The sequence below is a fragment of the Delphinus delphis genome, chromosome 8, assembly GCF_949987515.2.
Source record: "Delphinus delphis chromosome 8, mDelDel1.2, whole genome shotgun sequence".
In the NCBI taxonomy this organism is placed as follows: domain Eukaryota; kingdom Metazoa; phylum Chordata; class Mammalia; order Artiodactyla; family Delphinidae; genus Delphinus; species Delphinus delphis.
Genome location: NC_082690.1, coordinates 33,653,726 through 33,675,456, shown reverse-complemented (window position 1 = coordinate 33,675,456; position 21,731 = coordinate 33,653,726). Strand labels below are relative to the sequence as shown.

The following is a 21,731-nucleotide window of genomic DNA, read 5'->3' as shown; positions in this document are numbered from 1 at the left end:
AGGCCCACGTACCGAAAAACAAAACAAAACAAAACAAAACAAAACAAAACTAAGGTCCCTTGAGGTCACTGCCTCCATGGCAGAGTTTACTCTTAAAGCCAGCTTTGTAGGTTCAGAATTAGTTGTCTCCTCCATCTTGAAGCCACCATTGTGTTGTAGGATAAAAAGATTCCTTGCAGGGGGAGTTAAGATAGCAGAGGAGTAGGAGGACATGCAGTTCATCTCTCCCCATGATGCATCAGGAATACATCTACAGATGCAACAATTCTCACAGAATACCAGCTGAACACTAGCAGAAGACCTTCAACACCAGAAGGGACTATAAAGGTCCCTGAATAACTGGGTAGGATGAAAAAAAGGAGGGAGAAGGAGGAGGAGAGGAAGTGGGATGGGACATGCACCTCGGGGCAAGGGAGCTGAAGCAGAGGAGAGATTCCCGAATTCAGGGAAACCCCCACTCCAACAGGGAAATCAATTGGGACAGAAGGGAAAAGCATTTGAGGCTGTCAGAAGAGGGTGAAGCAGCCGATCTACGGCAGATGGGACAGAGTGAGAAATATACAGGTGGTCTGTACCACAACCCTATGTGCCCCAGACTGGGATGTGTGTTCACAGGTGTTCAAGGGGGCTGGGAGCTGGACTGTGGGGATTGGAGAATAGACCTGGAGTGAGAACTGCTGTTGGCTGTGGGGAGACAAACTGAGGGGACGGAAGAGAGGAAATCTGCAGCAGGGAATGCCTATGGAGGAAGACTGGACTGCCATGGAAACAGGGCGCTATTGCAGGGGGAGGAGCCGCTACTGTAACCTCTCTCTCCCCACACACCGGCACCAATAAAAGAAGCCTTCTCACGGCTGGCCCTCACATGCCTTATGCTGAGCACAAGAAAAGGCCCTCACTTGGGCCATATCTCTTGTGCCCATGGCCACCAGCTTCCCTGTGCATTTGGTGCCACCAGGGGTCCTGTGATCCAAGCAGCCATACCACCTCTGCACCCCGTCCTCACAGGGGAAGACCCAAGAGCTCCAAGGCAGCCTCAGGACCAGACTCCTGTGGGTGGGCCACAGGAGAGAGGTGGGGATAAAACCAAAGCTGAACCTCAGGAACAGGGTGACTAAGGAAGAAGATCAAAAATCTTTCCATCAGCTGTTCAAGCTGCAGATTAAATCCCCGTGATCAGCTAGGTAGACCCTGTGTCTATGGAATATCTGAGTAGACAATGAGTGTTCCCACAAATGAAAACAGTCTAGCTCTGGCAGCTGTGGACTTTGGGGGCAAGCACACACAGGAATTGGGCCCAATCAGAGTCTGAGTGGTTCCCACAGGGCCCCCAGCAAGTCCAGAGACCAGCCCAGAGGCAGAGGAGGGCCTCTTGGAGAGGCAGAGGTGGGCTGTGTCTCACTGCATGTGCAAGGACACTTACAGTGGAGACCCCAGGGAAACATAATTATTACTAAGAATTTTATCATGTTTTCATTCATTCTGTTGTTGGTTCTGGCTTTTTTGTTTGGTTCTTTTTCTTTCTTTTTTTGTTTGTTTGTTGTTATTGTTTTAGTTTTATTTTTTTTAATTTAGTCTTTTGGGATCTTCATGTTTTATAACTTTCTTAAATATATATTTCTATTTTTACTTTGCTTTCCTGTTGTTCTGTGTTCTTTTCCCTTATTTTTATTCTTCTTCTTTTTCCTTAATATATTATTTATTTTAAAAATATTTCCATTTCTACTTTGCTTTTCTGTTGTCTTGTGTTTTTTCCCTTTTATTTTATTATTACTTTTTTAATCCTTTTTATCGGTTCTGTTTCCTTACTTTATTCTTCAGTTGGCACACTGCTTTGGTTTTGTGGTTTTGTTAGTTTTGATCCTAATTGTTTGATTTCGCCTTTGAGTTCCTCTATTTGTCTGGTTGTTCTTTGTTTTTTGTTTTATTTGGTTCTATTTTTATTTCTTTTGTATGTGTGTGTGTTTCCTTGCTGTTTTTGTTTGATTTTACTTTTTACCATTTGTCTGGGGTTTTGTTAGTCTTTCTTTTTTTAAATCCCCTTTATTGTGGGAATGAGTGACTTGCGGGGTCTTGGTTCCTCGACTGGAAGTTGGGTCTGAGGCTTTGGGGTGGGAGCAGTGAGTCCAGGAAGCTGGACCACTAGAGAATTCCTGGCCCCAGGGAAGATTAATTGCCAAGAGCTCTCACGGAGGCCTCTATCTGAATCCAAGACCTTGTTCCACCCAAATGCCAGCAGTTCCCAGTGCTGTATGCTTCACACAAAACAACAAAAAAGACAGGAACACAAACCCACCCATCAGCACACAGACTACCTAAAGTCATACTAAAGTCACAGACACCCCAAAACACACCACCTGACATAGCCCTGCTCAGCAGAGGGAAGGACTCAGCTCCACCCACCAGAACACAGGTACCAGTCCCTCCCATCAGGAAGCCTACACAAGCCACTGGACCAACCTCTCCACTGCGGGAAGAGAAAAGCAGGAAGAGGAACTATGAACCTGAAGCCTAGGGAAAGGAGACCTCAAATACTGTAAATCAGACAAAATGAGAAGACAGAGAAATATCTTGCAGGCAAAGGAGCAAGATAAAAACCCACAAGATCAAAAAAATGAAGAAGAAATCAGCAAACTACCTGAAAAAGAACTCAGAGTAATGATAGTAAAGATGATCTTGGAAATAGAATAGAGAAAATACAAGAAATGTTTAACAAGGACCTAGAAGAACTAAAGAGCAAACAAACAGTAATGAACAACACAATAGCTAAAATTAAAAATACTCTAGAAGGAATCAATAGCATAACTGAGGCAGGAGAATGGATAAATGAGCTGTAAGATAGAATGGTGGAAATAACTGCCGCAGAGCAGAATAAAGAAATGGAATGAAAAGAATGGAGGACAGTCTCAGAGACTTCTGGGACAACGTTAAGTGAACCATCATTCAAATTATAGGCATCCCAGAAAAAGAGAAAAAGAAAGGGTCTGAGAAAATATTTGAAGAGATTTTAGTTGAAAACTTACCTAACATGGGAAAGGAAATAGTCAATCAAGTTCAGGAAGTGCAGAGAGTCTCATACAGGATAAACCCAAGGAGAAACATGCCAAGACTCATATTGATCAAACTAACAAAAATTAAACACAAAGAAAAAATATTAAAAGCAGCAAGGGAAAAGCAAGAAATAACATACAAGGGAATCCCCATAAGGTTAACAGCTGATCTTTCAGCAGAAACTCCGCAAGCCAGGAGGGAGTGGCAAGATATATTTAAAGTGATGAAGGGGAAAAAACTACAACAAAAATTACTCTACCCAGCAAGGATCTCATTCAGATTTGACAGAGAAATCAAGAGCTTCACAGACAAGCAAAAGTTAAGAGAATTCAGCACCACCAAACCAGCTTTACAACAAATGCTAAAAGAACTTCTCTAGGAAGGAAATAAAAGACAAGAAAAAGACCTATAAAAACAAACTCAAAACAATTAAGAAAATGGTAATAGAAACATACATATCAAATATTACCTTAAATGTAAATGGATTAAAGGCTCCAACCAAAAGACACAGACTGGCTGAATGGATACAAAAACAAGACCTGCATATATGCAGTCTACAAGAAACCCACTTCAGATCTAGGGACACATACAGACTGAAAGTGAGGGGATGGAAAAAGATATTCCATGCAAATGGAAATCAAAAGCAAGTTGGAGTAGCAAGATTCATATCAGAAAAACTGACTCTAAAATAAAGACTATTTTAAGAGACAAGGAAGGACACTACATAATGATCGAGAGATCAATCCAAGAAGAAGATATAACAATTGTAAATATTTATTCATCCAACATAGGAGCACCTCAATACATAAGGGAAATGCTAACAACCATAAAAGGGGAAATCAATACAACCAAAAGGGGAAATCAACAGTAAGGCAATAATAGTAGTGGACTTTAACATCCCACTTACACCAACAGACAGATCAACCCAAATGAAAATAAATAAGGAAACACAAGTTTTTTTTATTTTGTTTTTTTTTCTTTTTGCTGTACGCGGGCCTCTCACTGTTGTGGCCTCTCCCGTTGCGGAGCACAGGCTCCAGACACGCAGACCCAGCGGCCATGGCTCACGGGCGCAGCTGCTCTGTGGCATGTGGGATCTTCCCGGACTGGGGCACGAACCCATGTCTCCTGCATCAGCAGGCGGACTCTCAACCACTGTGCCACCAGGGAAGCCCAAGGAAACACAAGTTTTAAATGACACATTAAACCCACAGCCAACATCATTCTCAATGGTGAAAAACTGAAACCATTTCCACTAAGATCAGGAACAAGACAAGGGTGCCCACTATCACTGCTATTATTCAACATAGTTTTGGAAGCTTTAGCCACAGCAATCAGAGAAGAAAAAGAAATAAAAGGAATCCAAATCAGAAAAGAAGTAAAACTGTCACTGTTTGCAGATGACATGATACTATACATAGAGAATCCTGAAGATGCTATCAGAAAACTACTAGAGCTAATCAATGAATTTGTTAAAGTAGCAGGATACAAAATTAATGCACAGAAATCTCTTGCATACCTATACACTAACAACAAAAAAATCAGAAAGAGAAATTAAGGAAACACTCCCATTTACCATTGCAACAACAAAAAAATTAAAATATCTAGGAATGAACCTACCTAAGGAGGCAAAAGACCTGTATGCAGAAAACTATAAGACACTGATGAAAGAAATCAAAGATGATACAAACAGATGGAGAGATATACCATGTTCTTGGATTGGAAGAGTCAACATTGTGAAAATGACTATACTACCCGAAGCAATCAACAAATTCAATACAATCCCTATCAAACTACCAATGGCATTTTTCACAGAACTACAACAAGAAATTTTTAAATTTGTATGGAAACAGAAAAGACCCTGAAGAGCCAAAGCAATCTTGAGAAAGAAAAATGGAGCTGGAGGAATCAGGCTCCCTGACTTCAGACTATACTACAAAGCTACAGTAATCAAGACATTATGGTACTGTCACCAAAACAGAAATATAGATCAATGGAACAGGATAGAAAGCCCATAGATAAACCCATGCACTTATGGTCACCTTACCTTTGACAAAGGAGGCAAGAATAAACAATGGAGAAAAGACAGCCTCTTCAATAAGTGATGCTGGGAAAACTGGACAGCTACATGTAAAAGAATGAAATTAGAACACTTCCTAACACCATACACAAAAATAAACTCAAAATGGATTAAAGACCTAAATGTAAGGCAAGACACTATAAAACTCTTAGAGAAAAACATAGGCATAACACTCTATGACATAAATCACAGCAAGATCCTGTTTGATGCACTTCCTAGAGTAATGGAAATAAAACCAAAAATAAACAAATGGGACCTAATGAAACCTAAAAGCTATTGCACAGCAAAGGAAACCATAAACAAGATGAAAAGACAACCCTCAGAATGTGAGAAAATACTTTCAAATGAAGTAACTGACAAAGGATTAATCTTCAAAATATACAAGCAGCTCATGCAGTTCAATATCAAAAAAACACACAACCCAATCCAAAAATAGGCAGAAAACCTAAATAGACATTTCTCCAAAGAAGACATACAGATGGACAACAAACGCATGAAATGATGCTCAACATCACTAATCATTAGAGAAATGCAAATCAAAACTACAATGAGGTATCTCCTCACACCAGTCAGAATGGCCATCGTCAAAAAATCTGGAAACAATAAATGCTGGAGAGGGTGTGGAGAAAAGGGAACCCTCTTGCACTGTTGGTGGGAATGTAAATTGATACAGCCACTATGGGAACCGTATGGAGGTTCCTTAAGAAACTAAAAATAGAACTAACATATGACCCAGCAATCCCACTACTGGGCATATACCCTGAGAAAACCATAATTCAAAAAGTGTCATGTACCACAATGTTCACTGCAGCACTATTTACAATAGCCAGGACATGGAAACAACCTAAGTGTCCATTGACAAATGAATGGATAAAGAATATGTGGCACATATATACAACGGAATATTACTCAGCCATAAAAAGAAACAAAATTGAGTTATTTGTAATGAGGTGGGTGGACCTAGAGTCTGTCATACAGAGTGAAGTAAGTCAGAAAAAGAAAAACAAATACCATATGTTAATGCGTATATATGGAATCTTAAAAAAAACGGTACTGATGAAACTAGTGGCAGGGCAGGAATAAAGACACAGACGTAGAGAACAGACTTGAGAACACGGTCAGGGGGAAGTGGAAGCTGGGATGAAGTGAGAGAGTAGTATTGATATATATACACTACCAAAAGTAAAATGGACGGTTCGGGGTAAGCTGCTGCTTAGCACAGGGAGATCAGCTCGGTGTTTTGTGACGACCTAGAGTGATGGGATAGGGAGGGTGGTAGGGAGTCTCCAGCAGGAGAGGATATGGGGATATATGTATACATATAGCTGATTTACTTTGTTGTACAGCAGAAACTAACACAACATTGTAAAGCAATTATACTCCAATAAAGATGTTAAAAAAAAAAAAGATTCCTTGCAGGGATCAAGAGAGAAAGATGTTGGAGGAATATAAGAGGCTCTGGATGTGAATCAATAGGTAATATTTGCGGAGCGGCTAAATGGAAAACAGCTTCAACCTGGGTATTTGCAAAGCACCTTCCTGGGCTCCTCCCCGTAAATCATGCCAAGTTTCACTTTGCTAACTGTAGGTTCAAACAGATTCTATAAAAGAAAATTAATAAAACAAATTCTGTCTTAACTGAGAATGGCTCAAACTACTTCTAAACAGGTATCTGGTCAGATAGTATAAATAAGGTCACAAGGAAACAGCTCTACCCCTGTCATGAAATAGTCAATTAAGGTCATGGGGAAGAACTTTGAGGTGTGGAAGCATCAATACATATGCTGTCCATGCCCACTATTCCATATTATAGTGGTTAGGAGCTTGGGCTTTTAAGGTTAGATATACCTGTAATCAAATCCCAGCTCTTCTGTTTTTTAGCCATGTGATCTTAGGTAGCTTCAAATCACTCTATGAGGTAGGTGTTATTATTATTTTCATTTTACAGATAAGAAAACTAAGGTTTAGTGAGAGTAATTGTTAAAGAAATCACACATTGCAAAGCACATAGCAAGCATTTGATAAAACATAATTATTTTATTTATATCATCAAAGGCAAGATCTGAAAACAGGCCATTTCTTGACATTTGTAAGTACCTATGGAGTTTAATGCATCTAGACTTTCTTGTTTATAGTGCTCAATTCTAGATGTATCTTTAGTCCTTTTGGAGATAAAAATGTAAGACTGAAAACCAGTACTCTCTCGAATTCCAAAAAAGCTCAGGTGAAATTAGATATTCAAAGGAGGGTATGACCCTTCAAGTGTAGAGTAACATTTTTAGTAGAAACCACATGGACTGAAAAAGTAAAGTACAGGAGCTCTGTGCTGTTTCATATCTTGACTTAAAAAATTGTTTCCAATTCACTGCTAATTCTCAAGACATATTCCAAGCAAAAACAAAACAAAACAAAAACCAACAATTAAAAAATAAAATAAAGAATAAGACTGCTTTTAGAATTGCATGTTTTTTTTACCTTGGGAATCCATTTACAAATATTTTCATATTTTAAGTTTTCTCAAATTGAAATGTAAACTCACTTAAAATGAGATGTTGGCAGTTCATTAGCCAGACACAGCACTGTGATTTTGGTTTTTTGAAAAAGTGAAGCTGACGGTTGATTTAATTCGGCCTTTGGCTCACACACCCACACCATACATTAATAAATTAGAAGTGGGTGCTTGCCTATTAACCTTTGAGTTATAAAGAGATGACTGATAGTGGGTTAATAGAACAGAGTTTAGAGATTAATAGACATGAAATACCCTGTTAAAAGCACCCTGTCAAAGGGTCATCTTAGTTGGATTTTACATAGTAGAAGATATGTTATGGTGTGTAATTTTAATGTCTGGATCTATACATAGAATAACATTTGCTTTATAGAAATCAAGAGAGTGGGGGAAAATGCATGCCTTAATTCTCACTAATCATCCCTGTGGGCTTTGGAGAAGAGCAGACCTGGATTTGAAACTAGGTGCAAACACTTACTAGCTGCATGACTTTGGGCAAATTACTTAATCCCTTAAAGCCTCAAAATTCTCATGTGTAAAACAGGGGTAATGTAAGTACCTACTTCCTAGGGTTATTATGAAGATTATATGAGATAACAAATGCCACTTCCAGGCCCAGGGTTGGGATGAATCAATGGCAATTGTTATTGTTGTTGTTTTCATCATTTCATAAACAATATCCAAGTAGTCTCAGTACCTAGGCACAAAATTGTGCTAAAAAATAATAAAGCCATTATGGGATTCCTGGGGGTAAAAGATATTTCCACATACTGAGGTATGGGTAAGTCATTCTAGCTTATACATGAGTTAACTTGAATTTTATGCCAACTAAAATTGCCTGTTTGTGGCCTGTCAAACATACATTTTACACCTGCTTTAATTATTAAGTAAAGGGCACATTGACCAGAAGTAAAGAATATCCATGTTAAAAGTAACGATTAAATGCCTCTCTTCCTGGGAGGCCAATGCTGGTTCTCCTTCGATGATAAGACTCCCTTTCCAGGTGCCAAGGCCATACTGACTTGCTGTGTACATGTTAATCTGTTTTGTTTTGTTTTTTCAAACCTTGAAGGAACATATCCCTGACTTGTTTAATGTTCTTTGTTCTGACAAGATATAAAACTGTGCTGAAAACCATGCTTTTTCAGGTCAGTTCCTCAGAGTTATCTGAGAGGCTGTCTTCCAGGATATAGTCCTCAAATAAAACTCTTTTCTATTCCTATTGTAGATTGTTTATGGATTATTTTCATCAACATTGGGTATCACTTGAATGTACTGAAAATAAAATGATTATTTATTCATTCATTCTTTCAACAAATATTCTACAAATGTTCAGCAAGCAATCAGCAACTAGTGCTGTGATAGATACAGCAGTCTTACTAAGATGGGAGTTTGGTAAAATGAGATTATGTTCCTAAAGAGTAAAGAAAGTACAGAGTATCATTATCTATCTAGTGATCGAGTTAACCAGTCCTGCTTCTTGGGACCATAAGTAACTCTAAGACTTTTCAGAATAATTGTCACTCAATGGCACATTGATCATTGAACCCTGTCACAGCTGATGTGAGGATGATTAACAAGCATTTTTACAGCACCTAATATGTGGGGTTGTGAAGGACAAAAAAGGTAATCAGACACTACTCTAAAGAAAAAGTAAAAAGAGATGAGATACATTTTCAAACAAGAATTGAAGACAGACATTTTCCTAGGTTTGTCAGATGCTATTTGCTTTTATTTTGATTTTTGCCACAGCAGTGGATACTTATTTAACTTAATAGAGTGTTTGATAAACAGGTTTTATCCTTTCCTTCGCATAGAAATTCTCAGGTCCCATTGAAGCCAGGAAGATTGAAGAGCAGCAATGAAGGTAAACAGGTGCTTCAGGGGCTGAGGTCTCTCAGGGTATACACTGTTGCACGTAACTTCCATCCCTAACTGTTGACTTGCCTTAGATCTAAAATTTTGCCAGAATGGATTTTTCCTGCCCATCTATTTAACTGATCGGAAATTCAAAGGCAAGAACAAACAGACTCATACACTTAACTGCATTTGTTCATGTATCTGTCTCTCTTGAATAGAATCAAATATCCTTCAGAACAAAGACTGTATCTTACTCACCTTTGAGTTTCCAGAACAGTGGGTGGCACACAGCAGGTAACCAAAACTTTTGTTGTGTCATATAAAGAAAGGAGCATGACTGGGTATAAAACATACCTGTGTTTGAATTTTTGGTCTGCTACTTAACAACTATGATCTTGAAAGGCTACTTTATTTTCTGGCCTTTTGATAATTTCTCCTAATTATGGAGAACTTAAACGCTGCTATATCATAAAGTTAGAGTGTAAATCACTTAGAATGATTCATGAAGCTCAACAATGGTCCATTTCCTCCTTCCCCTTTGGTCTGGATCCCTGCCCTGTGCTTCTGTAGGCTATTTAGCATGCAAGTGACACCTTTGTCACCCTGCTAAGGTCTGATAACAGTCACACTGCCTTTCTGCTAACAAAAACTGCTTTTCAACTCAGTCAGTTTCTTAGAGGGTATTTCTTTTTCAAAAATGCCAGGAATTTTTGAACATTTTGAACGCCAGAACATAGCAACAGTTTAAAAATGGACACAGCAGAGTGTCTTCCCTTTCCTCAAAGTCAGTGGCAGAGGCATCTGGAGGGCCATGTGCCTGTTTAGATACACACCCCGCAGGAAGACATGAAGGATCTGGAAAAGCTTCAGAAAAGTTACTTATCTAGAATGACAGGGAAGAGGGCAAACTCTGATGTATAGAGGGGGTAATTTTAGGGTAATTAAAGGAAATCCTTTTTATTACCACAAACAACCTAAAATATAAATATATTCAAAAAAGGGTTTAGAGACATAAGTCATAGGTACATATTGATATACTAAAAGGAAGTTCTGAATTTGGGAGAATGAATTTGCTGAAAAAGCACCCCTGGTACTGATCTCCTTGTCTTTATGATAATTCTTAGTCTTGAGTCAAGGAGAAAAACCAGGAGTTATGCTCTGCTTCACCAGGATCAAAAACAGTCAAAATTCTGTGTGTGTTTTTTTAATCGATTTGGTGTTTGTTGCCAAAATTAGGTTTAGCCCCAGTTTTAAGTTTAAGGTGGCTGAGGTCTCTTGCTACCAAAGCAAAAACTTATTTATAAAAATTCAGTACAGGGCTCCCCTGGTGGCGCAGTGGTTGAGAATCCGCCTGCCAATGCAGAGGACACGGGTTCAAGCCCTGTCTCGGGAAGATCCCACATGCCGCGGAGCAACTAAGTCCGTGCGCCACAACCACTTGCCTGCACTCTAGAGCCCGTGAGCCACAACTACTGAACCCACGAGCTACAACTACTGAAGCCCACACGCCTAGAGCCCGTGCTCTACAAAAGAAGCCTCTGCAATGAGAAGCCCGCGCACCACAACAAAGAGTAGCCCCTGCTCGCCGCAACTAGAGGAAGCCCGCGCACAGCAACGAAGACTCAACACAGCCAAAAATAAATAAACAAATAAATTTATTAAAAAAAAATTCAGTATAAAAATTAAACTTGAATGGGTGAAAACTTTTAAATCTGGTTTCTCCCTCATTCACTTTGAAGACCTGAAATCCCTCAGACCTATGGGTTTTCTTCTTATTCCTGTGGTTCCATCTAATTGTTAGATTTCTCTGCTGTGCTCTGGTTGTCACCCCCACACGGAGCCAGCTGCAGACCTGATGATACGGGTAATGAGTGCAATTTGTTCGGTTTAGAAGATTCAAGGTGCAAGACTACAATTGCCTGAGGAATTCAGTAGCAACCACTCTGGCCTCTTTTGTTAAAGGACTATGGGTTAATTATGGAAAAGGAGAATTTAGGAGGAGCTTAAAGAAGCTATATATTGGAGTTTACAAAATCTTTGTGAAAGTTCTCATTCTCTAACTCTCATAAAATAGATTAGTTGCCTTCAAACAGAGATATGTTTTTTTGTTTTTGTTGTTTGTTTGTTTTTTTGCGGTACGCAGGCCCCTCACTGTTGTGGCCTCTCCTGTTGCGGAGCACAGGCTCCGGACGCACAGGCTCAGTGGCCATGGCTCACGGGTCCAGCCGCTCCGCGGCATGTGGGATCTTCCCGGACCGGGGCACGAACCCGTGTCGCCTGCATTGGCAGGCAGACTCTCAACCACTGCGCCACCAGGGAAGCCCCAAACAGAGATATGTGAAGACTTTCCAAGCGGCCAGAGAACACTGATAGTTTTAAGGGAATACATTTCCAGATCTTCAACTTTCCTAAAACTGATTTCCTTGAAAATAGATCTTTCACCCCTTTACAAAATAATTCCCCACTCTCACTCACCCATGTAGCAAACAATGGAGAATTCCCCTTTAATAATTAACCCAAGTACCATAGACCTGAGGGGCTTCCTGTATTTTCCTGCCCTAATACACATTCCTGTTGAAGATGAAGTTTAATGATAGAAATACAACATGCTGGTTCATGTTGGGATGTTCTAAATTTAGATGTATGGTGCAGTGTAGTGATAGGAACAATGATAATTTTTGCTTAATGTACTTTGCCTCTTCATTCTTCAACAACTGTCAAAGAATGCATCCTTCTTGAATAAGAGGATGGCAAAGAAGGTATCAGTAGGAAATACTGAATACAAAAATCACTTCATGTACTTAAATGTGATTCTTTTAAATTATTAATACTCAGCTTTTGGATGTATTATTAGCTTAAAGGAAAGACATCTCAAATGGGCAAGGCAGAAAACGTTAGGAGGATGATTCCTTTTAATGTGATTTGGAATGGTTTCCAGGACTCAAAATTTTCATAGGATATTGGCTAAAACACATGGATAAAACTTTTATGTGATTTTTTTCAGATTCATTGTGGATAATTCAGTAAGGCAGTTATCAAATCACATCAAGAAATAGTTATTCCAACTACAGTCAGCTCTTTTAATTTTATTACATAAAATAATTTATATTTAATTTTATTAATTTATATATCCTATTAACAAAAACTAAAGTAATATGATAGCTGACAAATCAAGTTATTTTAGCAGGCTATAACTTTTTCTTTCACTAAATACATAACAAAAGTATGGACAGGATTAATCCCATTAAAAATTCATTTCCAATAAGACCTGTGTCATATATTTAAAATTTACTTTTCAAAATTTGTACATATTTGTTATTTTGAAAAATTATATTCAACTTATGTAGTTTTGATCAAATATACTGCTAATATGTGTTATATAATATATATCATATATATATAATATATATGTAATTGGGTGATCTATAAAGGACTATACACAATAAAAAGCTATTACATCAGAAATCATATTTGTGGAGGAAATTGGACTGAAAATACAAGCTCAAGGAGCAAAGGAAAGATGTAGCTATTCTGAATGTTAAAAAGGAGGTTGTTTACTTATTTTTAAAATAGGTGATGTTATGCATAAAATCACAGCACTTAAAGGCCCCTAGATACATCTGAAGAAGCACTAAGAGTTCTATTTTTAAATGTCAATATTTACACTATGCAGAAATTATATCTTTTAAAAATATTTAAACTTAAAAATAAAAATATTTAGATGCCAATTTTAAAATGTGCACATGAGCACAGAATTTTTCAAATGTCTTTCAGGTGAAAAAGAAGCAAAAGAATTTGAAGACCATGAGCAGAAAGGATTGCCTGTGGCCAGTACAATCTCTCAGGTCCCTGTGAGGCATCCCAGGCCTCAGGTGGTCCAGACTCTGCAATCTTTGTTCCCTGAGACTCTAAGGGACTTGACTACTAAAAATACAAATAGAAGGATATGTGCTGGCGTGTTTGCAGTATCAGTGTTTATTTCTTGGTGGCAAAATAGAAATGATTTTTAAACTTTTCTTCATTTTTATATTATTATTTTCTAACATGACCATATACTCTGAACAAAGCAGAGGTTAGGAGCACCCATCCTCTGCGCAGTTGAAAACCTGCATGTAACTTTCCAGTTGACCCTCGGTATCCACAGTTCCACATTCATGGATTCAACCAACCTGGGATTGTGTAGTACTGTAGTCTATATTTAGTGAAAATAATCCACATATAAGTGAACCCGCACTCTTCAAACCCATTTTGTTCAAGGATCAACTGTATCCTTTTAAAGTAAGAAAAGAGAAGCTACTTTTGAAGAGTAGAGCAGCAGACTTAGCAAGAAATCTCACCAGAGACACCAATCTCTTTAGCCCTGTCAGGTCCCATCCTGTTGTAAACTGAGGCTGGGCTGCTGGGAAAAGGTTTAGCATCACAACACCGTGGATGGTGGTGGATGGAGGATGTGTTTTCCCTGAGTTTACACACAAAGGCAATGGCAGCTCATCCTCGTAGGAGGCTGTTCTTGCCTCTGTGGACCCAACTAGGCTGGAGAATGAAATATTTGTTTTAGAGTGTTCTGTCTGGTGAGAAAGAAAACCTTGTGCTTTTTTATTTTGTATCTGCCAAAGACTTTTTAAAAAAAGTCAAGAACTGGCCTTTTTCCTTGTGTAATACAAGAACTTTTGGAGTCAAATTTCTAATTAGAAAAACTGCTGATTGTCGAGCTCTAGGATATACTTTTAAAAACATTTTTCTGAACTGCTATCCTCTTTTAACAGTAAACTAATGTAATATTTGCGAAGAATTTTTAAAAGATATTAGGGATAAAATACTATTAAAGAGATATGTGTTTTCAGAGAGATTTGTTTTTTCTTTGCCTTCAAACCTTCACAGAGGCAGGGCATTAAGCAGACAGTAAGCCTGAGTAGAGGCTCTAGGTAGCTGCTAAAGAGAGTGGAACTACACAGAGAAAGTATGAATGGAGGGAAAGTGCCTGATCCATGTACCTTGCACCACCTGAGCAGAAACAATGTGTGGTGAACAAATAAAGGAACGTCCAGATCCTTAAATCCTCTTAATCCTAAAGGGGCTCTTACATTATGCAATGCATTTAGGGACAGTGAAAAATTCACATTCTGGTTAGATGTGATTCTTCTCACCTTTGGCCCACCTGCCCGCCCCCTCACTCTACAAGGTCATGCCTTATATTATAGTTCCTACACACAGGTCTTTCCTCTCCTATTAGATTACAAACTAATTGAGGGCAGGATTACTGACTGAATTGTCTTTGTGTTCGTGCTACATCTCCATCCTCCCTTCTCAACTCTCCCCAGTACAATATTTGGTACAAACATGGGCTCAAAAGATGTAAGCAAGTGAACGAATGAATTAAGAATGTAATATTCTTCTGTGGTCTAGAGAAGTGTGTAAACAAAGATACAATTGCAGAAACAGAGATGTTGAAACCTAAGCAGTGAACTTTCAAAAAAATTAAATACAAATTTTAAAATAATATTAATCAGATTTTGAAGAAACTTCTCTAATTGAAGATTGCATAGCTCTCTGACTCACTGAGTCATGGGAGTAAAGTGAGAAGTAGGAAAGACTGAGACAGGATTGTAAGCGATCATTTGCTTGTCCTGTACCCTCAGCTGCCAGGTAGCTAAAGGAAAAGCAGCATCCTCCATCCTGGGGGCCATTGAAAGGTTCCAGTCACCATTTACCTCCCCCTCCCTGCCTGGATGGATAGGACCCAAGGATAGATGGACACATGACATACCATGCTGGGTTTAACAGTGTTCCTTCAATGACAGAGGCACCAAGAAACTGCACAGGAGAGACCCCCAAAGTGTGGAATGTAGAGACATGCTTTCTCATAGCATAGAGAACAGAGAAAATAAAACCAATATTTATCTTTGTGTAATACTGTATTTGATGAATCAGGCCTGATTCCAAGCAGTGTATAGCTGAGTAATGGAGAAAACCTCACCCTAAATAACAGTAATGTACAGCAGAACGTGATGAACACTGTAAGACAGGTCAGATAACCTGTGGAGGGAATTTAAAGGTGTATGTGTGTAGGTGTGTGACCTTAGACTAGGAATCTGAACTTTCACCCTTTCCAGATGTAGCACAAACCATGGGGAAAATGGCAGCATCTGATATGGTATCTCTCCACTTACCTTTTATTCAGAGACTGCTCAAACTTCCCTTGAAGCGACTACTTCTTCCATATCTACAAGCTTTTGTTTTGGATGTTACTTTGGCCTAAAATATCTTCTCCCTCATTCTCTGCCTTCCAAAATGCTACTCATTCTGCCATATACAGCTGAAACACCATTTTACATGTAACTTCCCCGACACCTAATGTGAATTAAATACTGCTTTCTCTGAACCGCTACAGCACACAGCTTATAGCCCTACCTAGTAGTTTCATTTCTCTTTATACCATATTTATGCATGCATGCATCTGTCTCTCAAGTCAAACTACAACTTTCTTTATCATATTCATCTTTCTGACCTCAACAGCAGCTATCACCATGCTCTGAATATAGAAACAGTGTTTTACAGGAGACAGAATCTGGGTTTTAGAGATCAGCATCCATGGATTCTGATCCCAGCTCTGTCATTTTACCAGTTGTGGATCTTGGGCCTTACTTAATCTTTCTATGCCTCCATTTCTGCATCTGAAAAGGAATTAAGATCTTCTCAAGGTTGTGATAAGAATTAGACATAATAAATGCAAAATGTCTAGTGTATAGTAGATCATCTCCAAATGGCAGTGATCACAACTTTTACTCTATATAATAATGATCTTGTTGGAAAAAAAAACACATAAAATTGCCTACTGTCTACGATACCTAACAGAGTGTGAGTACCTAGTGGAAGCTTGTAAATATACCTTGACTTCGACTCTTAAAGACCTACCTTGAACTCTTTCTCAATGTTGGCCAGCACTGCCAGCTCATTGCTAAGCTCTAAAGCTGTCATGACTGGATCTTCACTAGACAATGACAGGTAAGCTGGGCTTGCCAGGCCTTTGTAGGCATTAATTCTAGATCTGGAATGGCTGAAGGAGTCATGCTTCTGTTTCTGGTTGCATTCGCTGCACTTGCAGAAATAGTCATGAGGCCGTTCAATCCGAGCACCCTTCCGCAAGAGGGTGTGCACAATTTCATATTCCTGGCAGTGGGCGGCCAGAACGATTGGAGTCACATCATGGGAGAACCGTGTTCCGTCTTCATCATAGGCATAAAAATCATCTTGCTGGAGTTCAGACTGACTGGGGCTGGTTGCTAACCGCTTGCCTTCAGCAAAAGCTGGATGACTGAGAATGGCTTCCACAATCCGAACATAACCTTTACTAATAGCTAAAAGTAAGGCATCCCCAACACGAGACAGATTTTCTTTCTTGAGAAGAAGTTCTGTAATTTCCAGATGTTCATTGGCCACCGCCAGCTGCAGGGCATTCTGGCCCATGTAATCCACACAGTTAACATTGAGTGAGAGGCATTCTTCTAACATCTTCCTTACCACTGGGATGTTGCCATATTCAGCTGCATCTAAAAAGCGTTCCTCCTCAATAGACAGGTTTGTTGAGTGATCATTAAACATGTATGCTGGTCCTCGGTTAGCTAACCTTCTCCCCTTCTCACGGAGAACTGTCTGCCGCCGGTGGGTCAGTCTATTGTCGGTGCCCCGGCTGTAATAAAATAGAAAGATTGTGAACAAATCATATTAAGAGCATCTTAGTGTGTAAAATGACCTACCATTCATCTAATGCAATCCTCAAGTATATTAGATGTTGTCTCATCATCTCTAGACCAGCTATAATACAAATGAAGATGCATTTATTTGTTAATGGATTCCAAGAAGTCCTCTTTTTAGAAAGCCAAGCACTTTGCAGATTTTGACATTTTAATTTGGGGTGGAGATTCTGGCAATTCCCATAGTCTCTCTGTGCCATGCACACAGAGATTAATGTGTGTTTTTCAATCGCAGATATTATAGATATAAGAAAGACCCAAAATGTCACCGTTATGACATAGAGTGTAAAAATATAAAAAATAAGTAGGAAAATAGCAAATCCATTCAAGTCAACATATATTTATTGAGTCCCTCCTATGCCAGGGCCAGGCATTATATAAGGTCTGGAAAAAAGCAATGGTAAAAAAAAAAAAAAATTAGCACATTACCTTGTTATCAGCTGTTTAATTGTCATGATAAACTTATAGCAGGGGCATCTAACCTACCTTCTGGGAGAAAGTGACATGCTGAAAATGGAAGGATAGCAGGAGTCAGGTGACAGTGTGTTTGGGGAGAGTGTGATGAGGTCAGGTATAGGTAGAGAGCTTTCTCCAGCAGAGGGATCAACTGCCATAGCGTAGGTTTCATTAACAAGGACAATTAATGGATTGGACTCTGGTAGGCATTGTTCTAAAAATCACTGGTAACTTGAGAAAGTTGTGATCCAGGTGGTAAGTGGGAAGGAATGAGTCTGTGATGGAGACCGTGGTCAAAGAGGAGGCCAGCCTTCAATGTCAGCTTTCGTTCTGTGATAAGAAACAGTGATTCCTCCTCTGATCGAAATGCTACAATGAGGATTTTTTTCCCTAGTGATTCATAACTTTATGTCTTAAGGTGTTTTTGAGTTTGAAGGGCTGAAGCTTTGTCACTATCACTAACTGGAAACCCAAAAAGGACAAATTCCTGCAGAATACAGAAGAGCCAGGTTAAAGGGGAGCCTGAAAAGAAGAAGAAAGGTGTGATTGATGATTAACGTCATAGATGCTTCTTCTCTTTATAAATGTTCTAAAAGCCATCCCTCTTCAAAGACTGTCACAAACTTCTCCATATAAAGAGAATTTAAATAGATCCAAAGACCCCATAAGCCATCTTCCCCTCCGATGTGGCCAGGCTAAGAGAAACTAATTTTCTTTCCATACTAACCCTTATGCATCTTTATACCAAAGCTCCAGGCAATGTTGACAATGGCAGTGTGATGCCCAAAGAAGTTAGCAAAATGTCAGCAACTTAGAAATAGATTGTGGCTCTCCAAGGAGCTTCAAGAGTCTGCTGCCATATTCACAAAACTTTTTCATAGACTTTCGTTCAGCAGTGAACCCTTTAGCCAGCCATGGCCTCTTCAAAACTAACCAGGCTGATGTTTTACTGACAACTACGTAAATTTTTTAAAAATGACATTAAGGGCCATAGCCAAACATATGCTATAATACTAGTAATTTTTAAGATAGATCTTTAGATAATGTGTCCATAGCTTTTATTAAGTAATAAGAGAATGATTTATATATCTATTTTGCTTTCTATAGCTATTGTTTTGTTTCCGATTCCATTTTAAATTGTACCCAAGTTATGCATGTGCGTGTTTACAGACTCTAAAAGCTTGTTACAAAAAACAGCAGTCCCTTATTCTTCACCTTCTCCATATCCTGATCCCCAGAGGAAATACATTTCAACTATTTTAGCTGGTTATTTTATAATTTAAATCCTTACATCCATATAACTTCATAACATTGCTATTTCTTGCTTTTTCAGATTTGGTATTATCTACAGACTTCCCATTATGAAAGTTGAGTATTTAGTTCACTTTCACAATCTCCCACCTTACCTTCACATCCTTCTCTCTCTCTCTCTCATACACACACACACACACACACACACACACACACACACACGCTTCATGGTCCCTTATCATTCCAGTATAGTTATATCATAACTTTTGTTAGGTAGCTATTTACATTATGACAATGCAGGTGCTAGCTATAGCTATGACAAGTAGTATATACTATACTGTGGTGTCTTTTCTGGTACAGCTTCCCTGTGTCCTGCAACCCAGTCTTTAAAAATCATCTTTCTGTATTCATATGCTTAATGTTCTACGTATTTATGAAATTCAACAAAATTAATCTCCTTCAGTATAAATCTTCTTTTAATACATTCAACATACTATGTGTTTTTTTTCAATTTTAGCTTCTTGAAGAATCTCCCTGTCACCTTCTGATCTGCTCATCTGGACCAGTTGCTATCACCAGTTGGTGAATATTTGTTGTCTTTGAATCTTCCTTTTAGCATCATTCCAAGGATTCTGTTTGCTTTGCTCTTGTGTTGGGTTCCTTACTGTCTGTATCCCAGATCTTCCTCTTTTTTAGTTTACTCCCTGGAGGATGGAGTACATCCTCCAGGAGCTGACTGAGAAAGCAGGCATAGGAAATAAATTTCTTGAAATGTTGCATGTCTAAAAATGACTTTGTCTTACCTCCAAACTTGATTGGTAGCTTGGCTGGGTAGAGAATTCTAGGATGACAATAATTTTGAAAGTCTGGTTCTGTTAGATTCTAGTTTTTGTTAGTTGTTATCAAGGAGTATGATTCTAGAAATTCTCTTTCTCTCTGGTGCCCTACAGTTACTTGATCTTTGTTATTGAAGGGAATCTCTTTACCTCTATAGTTCTAGGCACTCAGTAAAACTTTTAATGTGGAAAAACATGTCCTTCTTTTCTGAAGAATATTTTTGATTTATTTCTCTGATAGTTTTGATTCTTGCTTACAGTGTTCCTTGTTTCTGGAACTCCTTTGTTTTGGATGTTGGACATTCTGGAATATCCTTTTACTTTTTTATCTTTTCTCTTCTATTTTCCAATGGTTTATCTTTTTGCATTGTACTCTGAAATATTTCTTCAACTTTATCCTCTAATATCTTTTGAAAATTTTTTTCTGCTATTACATTTTTAATTTTTAAGAACATCTTTTATTCTTCAAATGTTTCTGTTTATAAGATCTTTTCTGCTTTCAAAGACACAGTATCTTATCTAATTCTGGGGACATCAGTGATAAAAACTCTAACACAGATCAGAACACTTCAGAGAATTTATTCCTAAGTCACTTTTCTTATGTTTGTTTTTATATTTTATATTTTTATGTTTGTTTAATACTTTATATTAAAGTTATTCCTCAGGGCTTTCCTGGTGGCGCAGTGGTTGAGAGTCCGCCTGCCGATGCAGGGGACACGGGTTCATGCCCCAGTCTGGGAAGATCCCACCTGCCGTGGAGCGGCTGAGCCCGTGAGCCATGGCCTCTGAGCCTGCGCGTCCGGAGCCTGTGCTCTGCAACGGGAGAGGCCACAACAGTGAGAGGCCCGTGTATTGCAAAAAAAAAAAAGTTTTTCCTCAAATAACTAGTGATCCTTAGGAGATATTCTTTTCCATTTAAAAAACTAAATATTATTTCTAATGTCTTTACAAAGAGCATATAATTTTCTCCTACAAGAATCAGCCAGCGTCTAATGTTGATTTTGGCAAAAGGTGACTCTTGACATAGAAGCGAGTTTCTAGAAGAGCAGCATTATTTCTGAGTTAACAGGATGGATGAAGTGAAAGAGATAAGAAGTCACCAAGATTTGTTGCATGAGCAACCATCCATCATTTCCTTCTGAAATTCTGAACCTTCTTCCCTTTTTCAGTCACTTTTCTGACTTCTAATAACCTCGTTAGCCTTTCACTTCCTCTCTTGTCTTCTGTATAAATTACTTTCCATACTTCCTGTTGTAGACAAGAGGAAGTTCAAAGATTAGAGGGAGGGGACGTATCTGTTGAACATGGTTAATGCTTTGAAAATGAAAACCTGTAAAATTAAAGGAGAAAAGAGCTAGGATCAGGGGATTTATAAAAGTGAGATGAAAGTACTGGTAGCACAAGAAAGGTTTTTGTGTAACTAAAAAAAAAGGACACAAAATAATGCCAAATACCAAAAGACGAAGGATCAAGCCTCTTTTTTGTTCTTTTTTTCCCCGTAAGATTGAGAGAAATAATTATACCAGCCTAATTTACAGGATTACTTCTAGGGTCAATTGAAATTATGAATGTGGAAAGCACTTAAATTTGGATTTCATCATTTTTACAGACATAGGAATATGCGTTTATATGAAGAAGAAGGACCCTGACTTTATAATTTTTCAGCTGTCATTCAATTAGAAAACCCACGAAAAGCCAAGGACTGTGATGGTAATTGATATAAGTGGTTTTTGTCTTTTTATAGAAAGAAAAATTATGATTAGCAACTTTACTCATATTTCAATTTTTTTTTGTTTTTTTTTTTTTTTTTTTTTTTGGTACACGGGCCTCTCACTGTTGTGGCCTCTCCAGTTGTGGAGCACAGGTTCTGGACGCGCAGGCTCAGTGGCCATGGCTCATGGGCCCAGCCGCTCCGCGGCATGAGGGATCCTCCC

General features: G+C 38.6%; 1 protein-coding gene across 1 annotated transcript in view; it reads right to left on the bottom strand.

Moving 5' to 3' along the window:
• Nucleotides 1-21,731, bottom strand: part of TRPC6 (transient receptor potential cation channel subfamily C member 6) — a 110,781-nt gene that overhangs the window by 32,324 nt on the left and 56,726 nt on the right. Inside the window, exon 2 of the mRNA XM_060017218.1 lies at nt 16,416-17,190. Coding sequence (XP_059873201.1) covers nt 16,416-17,190 — 775 coding nt within the window. The remainder of the gene's footprint in view (nt 1-16,415; nt 17,191-21,731) is intronic.